Source organism: Atractosteus spatula, chromosome 3, assembly GCF_055471065.1.
Source record: "Atractosteus spatula isolate fAtrSpa1 chromosome 3, fAtrSpa1.hap1, whole genome shotgun sequence".
Taxonomy (NCBI): Eukaryota; Metazoa; Chordata; class Actinopteri; order Semionotiformes; family Lepisosteidae; genus Atractosteus; species Atractosteus spatula.
In genome coordinates this window covers 24,538,767-24,548,039 of record NC_142708.1, presented here as the reverse complement: position 1 = coordinate 24,548,039, position 9,273 = coordinate 24,538,767, and the positions used below count along the sequence as shown (strand labels likewise).

The 9,273-nt window shown below is 34.6% G+C and overlaps 1 protein-coding gene across 1 annotated transcript; it reads right to left on the bottom strand.

Moving 5' to 3' along the window:
* Window positions 1-750: 750 nt before the first annotated feature.
* LOC148837593 (TIMELESS-interacting protein-like) lies at window positions 751-8,818 on the bottom strand. The gene is made up of 5 exons (XM_088911125.1): window positions 8,659-8,818; window positions 7,725-7,815; window positions 6,820-6,895; window positions 1,433-1,555; window positions 751-852 (listed from the first exon to the last, which is right to left on the bottom strand). Exons 1-5 carry the CDS (start codon window positions 8,816-8,818, stop codon window positions 751-753), a joined length of 552 nt encoding a protein of 183 aa, XP_088767251.1.
* Window positions 8,819-9,273: the final 455 nt, after the last annotated feature.

Here is a 9,273-nt window from a genome sequence, read left to right as displayed (position 1 = left end):
AAGCAAAAAAGCAGTTCAATGCTATGTCTTTAAGACAGCTTCCCCAGTTTCCTTACATTATATTTTTTTGTTTTGCTCTGTGCCCACTACATTTCTCCATTCCACATTCTCTACACTTGTTATTGCAAAGATGCATTTGACTTTTTTCAAAATTACAAAAAAAAGAAGTCAAATACATCTTTGCAATAAGAAGTGTAGAGTATGATCAGCTACCATAGAACTACAGTAGATGTTGGTGACAACAGGTGGAGCAGGGTGGAATTTCAAGTGAGGTGAAAAAGTCGCAGTTAGTCATCTAGTCTCGGCTGCTTAAAGCGTCCGTTGACACAAATCTGTTGTAAAAACATCACCTTTTCTCTCTGAAGCAACACTTGATAAACAGCTTCTGTAAAGGTTTAGGTTGTGGTGTGAAGAACACCAGTTTTCTAGACTTCGTTGATAAAAAACAGCTAAAGGAGATCATACAATTGGTATCAGTGTTCACAATATTGCCTTCATTATTTTTCAAAAGTGCGATGATGGGAACTTTCTGTACAATACAGTATGTCTAGAAGACCTAAGTCAAAGTTTTTGACTATTGTTATTGTATTTATGTTAGATCCTTCTGATATATCATTATCCTAGCATTATCCTATATAGGATCTCTTTTATATATTGATGGGCTTCCTTTAATATTTGCAAACATAATATTCTGATATTCACCTGGGCAGGTGTTCTATAAGTGCAGCCGTCAGGTTACCAATTGCTTTACTAAACATTTGTCTCACCTGCTTCTTCAGACTTGACAAATTCATTATTGTCCACCTGGGCACAAGTGGAAGGGCAATCTTGGTGTAAAGTTCTCAGGCAGGTCTGTACCATAGAGTAAAAAATACATAAAATTATATTCTGAAAGCCAGCAAATTATGAATTCATCTTTTTTATGTATGATCCATCATCCCATGATTAATGGAAAATGGAAAACATTCTTGTGGCTTTTGACTGGCATGAAAGTAGTCAATTGTCAGCACTGTACAGAAATAAATTTGACAGACAACCTGGTGTAGACAAAGCAATCTGAAGAATTTAAAGTAAACTGTGTGCAGGCCACCATAAAAAGAAAAATGTAAAAAGACAAGAAGCAACTCTTAAATGAATTTGTAGGTAAAAAAGGAGGTACAAATTAATTAATTAGTTGTCTTTTGACATTTTTAATTTAACAGTATGTGCTAGCCAGAACACAAAATAGGCCTGTGCTAAAAGCATTGCGTACTCTGTCCTGTACACAGTATTCACTTTTAAAAATCAGCCTTTTTTAAGAAAAATAAAGGGAAAAAGTGAAATTAATGCTAATGTTAAATTTTAAAATTCAGTAACGGAAGACTGCAGTTTAATCCTACTTTCTTGATATATTGTTTGCTTCTATAAGTCTAATGATGTCACATAAATATACCTGTATTTCTGGGAGCTCCTTCATTTCTTCAAGATTTGTAACAAAGTCTTCAAACACTAGCTGTGGAAATAGTTTATTAGCCCAGCACTGGATACATCGAATTAGTGCCTGTAGGTCTTCTGCCTGTGGTGAAAGAAAATTCTTGACTTCTGAAAACCAAGTGCTCATTTTTAAAATCATAAAACAATCTTTTGATATTTGTATTCCATGTTTCTTCCTCTGTATTTTCTTCAGTTTTTAATAATCACCAAAGTTTCTATGAATCCAAAATCACCATATATTAACACATCTATATTTGCTTAAGGAAAACAGCATTCAAACCATTCACTTCAGTTTTCCATGTGTTCTACATACAGTATGCACCCATTGTTATGTGTAATTATTTGTGGTGTTTTGTAATTAATTATTTTATATCTTGTATGTGGATTTTTTTTAGGGGGAGAGCCGGAGCCTATCCCAGCAAGCAACTTGTGTAGTGGAGCTAGTTTGAATATGGTGACATCACCGCCCTCCCTGCGCATAGCAGGGACCTTGGCTGCCTGCGCTGAGGAAGGTCTCCTTTAGCTCATGCGGCTGCTTCCCTGTTGTGTTACGTCGGAGACCAGGGTTCGTGCCCAGGTGTTGCAGGACGAAACGGGTGGTGGAGGGCACGAGCCCACGCGGAACCGCAACGGTCACACTGGCAGGACACACCATGGATAGGATACTGGTCTATTACAAGGCATACAGTACACAAACACAAACATCCACACACTCACAGTGGGGCCAATTTTATCAGAAGCTAATTAACCTACCACTATGTCTTTGCATTGTGGGACGAAACCACAGCTCTAGCAGGAAACCCATGGGGAGCACGTACAAACTCCACGTAGGTAAAACCGCACTGACAACAACTTTGTGCTGATTTATCTCCTTGTTCCTGAAGAAATATTAACTCCAATACTTGAAGAAAGGTTATCCTCAATACCTGTTCAGAATTGTTTCCTATCCAGCACAGAATTTCCCTCACGGAACTCCACAGTACTATTAAATAGTTGGAATTTCCTTCTTTGACCCCTGCTATCGTCTATAGTATCAGTTTTGATCCTGAGCCTTTTTTAGGATCTTGCATGTGGCACAGATGAAAAGTGGAGCTGAGTTCAGGTGACAGATGTAGCCTTCTTCAGCATACACTTTGATTTCTATAAACTTTGTGATTTCCTTCACAGAAGCCACAATTCATGCCACAAATTTTAAACTAGTAAAATTGTATCACAACTGTCTGTCAGGCAGTCAATCACATTGTAACATGTCAACACAACATTACATGAGGCAACATTTCATTTTTCAACATGTTATTCTAATGTGTTCATTGCATTAGACAACCTATTTGTCTTGTTTCCACAATTACAGTATATGCAATATTGTACATAAAGTATACATACACACATGCTTTGGGGTTTATTTATTTTTCTATCAATTTCTGATCAATTAATCTTGTCTACCCACATACTGTCGCAGAAAGCAGTATGTAAGTAGCAAATATAGATTCTTTAAAGATGGTGGTAAATTGGATACTCTCACACACTGAGTCCTGTAAATATATCGCAATTTATGTATCAAAGTTATGAATTAATGATAAAACATGACATGAACAGCTGTCCAATTAATAGTCCAGAAGAGAAATGCAGCCTAACCTACTAACAATGGCTGGAAAGGATTTAGTTGAAGTGCACAGACACTGCATAAAGATGTCATACTGACACATTAATGAGCGATGTACTATTTTAAAAGGGTCTAGAGGATTTATGTAATCTTGTTAAAGTGTTTGGGGTTAATTTTATTTAGGTAACACGCTGTAGGTTTCATTCTTTTGCTGTAAGAAAATTATTGTGGTAGCAGAAGAAGATGTATGAAAGGCCTCAAGGGTCAGTTGGGCAGCATTTCACTAAAGGGCTTATGTATTTTTAATTCCCTCTCTGTTTTGCGTAGACAGAGATTTACAGTACAGTAAAAAATTAGCCTGTGTCCATTTAATGAATGTGTTACACACGACCCTAATAAATGTACAGTAATCCAGTGCACTCTGATTTGATTATCTACAAACTAAGATCACGTAAAAAGTTCTTAACCAGCTTTTCACGAGAAAACCATCACTTTACACTTTACCATCTTGCATTTGCAAACCGATGGAATTAATGAAATAGAATGAAATAGAAATAACGTGATTGACTATACGTAATTTTGTTTCCAAAGATCAAGACACTTCTAAAGCTGCTTTCCTTCTTGTTTCTAACATTTTTCTAAACAGTATCAGCTGCAGGAGCAAATAGTATAGAAGAGAGAGAAGAGTCTTAAGAAAGTTTTCTCACAAGTTAGTGACTGCAGTTCTATCCTGTGTTTGTCACACAAGATTCGCAGTAAAGAAGGTATGGCAAGTAATTTACCTCTAGCTCTTATTATAAAAATATTTAACTTCTTAATGTACTGTACAGTGCCTTGAAAAAGTAGTCAGACCCTTTAGAAGTTTTAAATGTTGCAGTATTACAAATGTTAGTTACACATCCTTTTTCAGTCGGTATTTTTACTACAAACTCACATATTCAAACAGAAAATCTAGACAAATTTAGATATTTGACAGCAGATATCTTAAAGAAAGTCAAAAACTTAAATATGCTGTTTGCATAAGTATTCTGAACCACCCAATAATATTTGGTAGAGACTTATTTTGCAATAATAGCTTTATGTTTTTTGGAGTAGGTGTCTACCAGCTTTATACATGGGTTAGGAGTGATATTCACTCATTTCTCTTGGCAGATTTGCTCCAGCTTATTCAAGTTTCTTGGACAGCACTTGTGAACCTCAATTTTTAAATCAAACCACAGATTCTTTGGGACTTTGACTAGGCCACTGAATGACTTTCACCTTTTCATTCTTGAGACACTCCAATGTTGCTTTGGCCCTGTGTTTGGCATCATTATCCTGCTGAATATACTCTCAAGCTTTAGTTCTTTAGCAGACTGAAACAAGTTTCCTATACTTTGCTCCATCTATTTTTCCTTCACTTCTAACAAGATTCCCAGTCCCTGCTCATGAGAAGCATCCCTATAGCGTGATACTGCCACCATAATACTGCACTGTACACATAGTGTTTCTTGGGGCATGGGCAGTGTTAGGTTTGCGCCACACATAGAGTTTTGAATTTTGGACAGAAAGCTCTATCTTGGTGTCATCTGACCACAAAACCCAAATTTTAGCTGGATAATTCTTGTGCTGTCTGGTGAACTCCAGACAGGCTTTGAGATGGTTCTTTTTGAGTAACGGCTTTTTTCTTGCACCTTCCCACAGTGGTCTGTGTAATGCAGAGCTCTTAATATAGTTGACTGATGCACCTTTACTTCACTTCCAGTCACTGAACTCTATAGGTCTTTCTGAGTGATTGTTGGCATCTCAGTGGCTTCCCTCACAAGTCTCCTTGTTGTTCAATGCTGGGTTTTGAGGAACAGCCTTTTCTAGGCAGTGTCTCAGTGGTGTGATGCAGCTTCCACTTCTCACTTATTGTTTGCAATAGTGCTCATTGGGATATCCAAGCACTTTTATTTTTTGTTTTGGATATTTTTGTACTCTTTTTGTAGTTTACTGTATGCTTTTTTAGTCACTTTATCTCTAACTTCCTTAGAATGCTCTTTAGTCTTCATTTTCAAACATACCTTTCCTTGAGATTCATTGCTTCACCAATAATCCCTCAACAGATTTTTTATCTACTTAACATGAGAGTTGTTTCAATGGTGCACACACAGAGGCCAATGGAAAGGTAATTATATCCTGGTTAAGGCCATTTCTTTCACCTATGTAAACTTAGGGTTACCACAATGCAGACATCTGAATACTTATGCAAGTAGCGTATTTCAGTTTTTGACTTTCTTTAAGCTATCTGCTAACAAATTACTTTTTAAAATTTGTCTTTAAAATAGGTGAGTTTTCAATAAAATACTTATTGGAAAACAATGTATCAATTGTAATCCAACAAGATTTGAAAACTTTTAAATGGTCTGAGTACTTTTACAAGGCATTTTATGTGTTGTTTTTTAATTTACTAAATGTGCAAATCAAAGTGATTAATTCTCATACAAAGCAACAATGTCTATTTCAAAATAGTCAAGTTTATATACAGTATATTTAGCATTCCTATACTCAGCATGTTGAAGCAGCTTTAAGTTTAGGACACTGCTGCTCAATATGGTCTTTCACTAGACAGGTTTCTAAAATAGGCATATGGACTTCCCTGCCCTCCATATTGATATAGTGCTGAGTTTATGAATGGTGCATAATCCTATTATAACTAGATAAGGAAACGGATATATGGACTTCATTCATTCACAAACAGCTGTGGTCTTTTTAATACATGTTACCATACTGACTGATCTAGGGCTTCCTTGCTCTGTACTAACTCAGGAAACAAACAAAAATGAAAAAGAGCTTAGTTTTTGAAGAAGTGAAAATAACACATTACACTTAATGAATGAGTGATTAAACCATACAGTAACTATAGCAGAAATGTACAGTAAAACATTGGTAATCTGTATTTTACATGATAATAATTATTGAGGAATAGCAGCACTACAGCAAGCGTGCAGTAAATGAAATATTTTTTTTCAGCATTTCTCTGAATTTAATAGATTGCTTTTCAGACTGGTTGTTTAGACCCTCTTGCGTCACATCTAAAAATGTCTCTTCTGCTTTCCTATTTTAGTGCATACATAAATTGCTTAAGATTCTGTTTTACTGTGTTTCTACATTGTATCTGCACAACGTAAAATTTTGTTCTCCTCTATGTCAGTACTGTAATTATTATCTTTTTAGTTTTAACTGTTTTCTTTTGCATATACAGTAATACTGCTTTTGAAAAGGGCAGCTCATTTCTTTAATCTCAGACTCCAATTCGTCAGAGTCAGATAAATTCAGTAGGTTATTCCAACTGCTTGTAGTGAGAAGAACACCGAAATACAAAGAGATTTTGTTTTTCACACTAAGTAGCAGAAAGCCAGGAGTAACTCTGGAGAAGAGATTCTCTTTGAAGATTTCTCTAAAGACTTGCTGTCTTGCAGGACTGCTTTTATGTTACTTTGTAGGTGATATCATGCATACATTGCAATTTATCTTCGGCATTTTGCACTGGAGGCCCCTAATTTAAATAATGACTTTGAAATAGTTCCCCATTCAAACAAATCTGAGTTACTGGCATAAGTTAATAATCATTTGCAAACCAAGTTAAAGAGTACAGGACAAATGTATCTTAAAAAAAAAATAAATCTTATCCACAATACAGTATATTCTGTTAATCATAAGATCGTTTCACAGAATATTTATCATATTAAGTATATTTCTTATTGTTTTAATAAACTTACTTCGTATCCTTGTCCTTTGAAAGATATACTTTCACATTTACTCTGCAAGGCAGAAATCCCTTCTTCTGATACAAGCCTGTGAAATTAAAAACAGGGAAATATAAAAAGTACAAAATAGAACTTGTTTAGATCTTGATTGAAGGAAATAATCGAGAATATCCAATAGGTGGCAGCAGTTCACTTTGGCAAAACAAAGTTCTTTCCATTCAAATAAGTAATATTTTTGGTAGTAAAATACAATCAACATAATAACATATATGGTGCTATACAACATATTTATGCTTAAATATTGGATATCTTCAAAGCAAATGCCTTTGTCAAGTAATCAGAAAATATATTAGATGGATATTCCTATGATAAACACTGTTAAGTCATTTTATACAGACTAAAAGCAAAAATTGTCCAGTCCAGTTCAAAGTTTAAGACAAAGTGAGGAAATAATTACCTTGTGTCTTCTTAAAGCTTTCTTAAAGCCTATACCTGGTTAATAGGTGTTTCCATTGTAGAACATTTTTAACACTTGAATGTATTGAGAGGCTTACAAAACATAAGTGTTGTAAGAGGTAAAACCTGCACTGAGTCCTTTATACAGTAACTCCACTGCTGCCTTTCAGTAGACCAACAATGTCAGTTAAAAAATGACTGACCAAAAAACTTTTACTTTTATTTATTTTTCATAAAGTTGAGATTCTAAACAATGCTTGAAACCTCAATCCCAGGTGAGACAATACTAGTGTACCCTTTAGCAAGGTACAGTACGTGTTATAGTAAAATATCCAACTGTGTAAATGGGTGGTAATGTAAGTCACTCTGGATAAAAGCATCAGCTGAATGAATTAGCAGTAGCATTATAAGAAACCTTTGTACTTGTACGTAAATATTTTTAAATCTTTATCATTACTCACTTCTGTACATCCAGCTCACTTTTTTGTTCTTTCTTGTGTTCAGTGGGCTCGTCTTCCATCTGACTCAGAAGTAGTCCACCAACTCTCTGTTCTGCTCATGAAATAAGTCCAAATTTTACCCCACTCTCCACAAACAAAAACTGAGGTAAACAAAATTGAAGAAATAGGCAGTTTCTCACTCTACACTGGCAGTGTGTCATTGTTTTTTCTACATTTACACAAAAGCTAAGTGCTGTTAAAGATGAATTCTCATTACTTCCTGATTTTTCTATGTTTCGTTCAAAATGTTCTGTTTTGTAATGTTACAAAAATATAAACATTTATGTTTATTAAATTCATGGTCTTCAGTAAATTACAACATTGTGTCAAAAACTGCAGCTTTTAACTATGTAAGGGTTAAATGTAAGAATGCTATTAGAAAACCAGCATTCCTACATTTACAGAATGTATTTATAAAACACAACTCATAACCTCTTTGACAATCTTCACTTCAAGTTTCGGATTTTGAGTAATTTTTTTTAGCAGAGAGATTAGTATGGTAGTAAGTTTTAAAAAGTGTTTAGACAGACAACTTATTTTGCATTACCTGTGAATTAATTAATATTGGTTTCCATGTCTCAGTTCTTTAATCATAACATAGGGATGCTTTTGAGCTATAACTAAATAACGGCCATTTCAATATCCTTGAACTACACACACTAAACAATGTTTATAAATATACTGTATATACACATGCACACTATTATGTATGAGTAAAAAACAAAAGGTCTATTTAAATTGCTTTCTTTAGATTTTACCTTAATTGTAACTACTCAAAATGATTTTTGTTAAAATCATATTGTGCCTGAAGATAAATTTAGTTGTAGTTGTGCTATATTTGTTTATTTCATCCTTAAATCTTATCCTTGTTGTTTTTTTCACTCTACCGTCCTACCCTTCTCAACTTCCACACTGGCTGAAGTGCTTTTGCTGATCCCTGGAAATGGAACAGAGAAAGTTGATATAGGAGGAGGAAAAGGAGGAAACTTCTCATCTTCAATGTCTTCATAATATGGTGGAACAGTAATCTGGTAATCTTCACTCTGGCCAAACATAGCTAAAATGAAAGGGTGGAAAAAACGAAAATCTGTGCATATCATTGTATAGTAAGATAACTTAATTGAAACAGAGCTTTAAATGAATATCTAGGAAGAAAAAATACATCTAATAATAACAATAAAAAAACATAATCATTGTTACCACAACTAAAAACAACAACAATAATAACATACCTATTTGATAAACATGTATCCTTATACTGACAGTTTCATAGAACTACTAAATGCATTGCATACAGTACATCTGTTGTCAATGTAGTTATCTAAACAGTTGCATGTTAAGGTTTTAAAATTGAATTCGTTAAATTCTTATTTTGGTGCTAGTGTGAATTCTGTATCTTTTCCCAAGAATGAAAACCATACCTTTTTCTTTCCAAAACGTAAGGTTCCAACTCCTTTCTAAATTGTGCAGCGTGTGAGTGAGAGCTGTGCGCTGTCTGCACGTCTCTCTG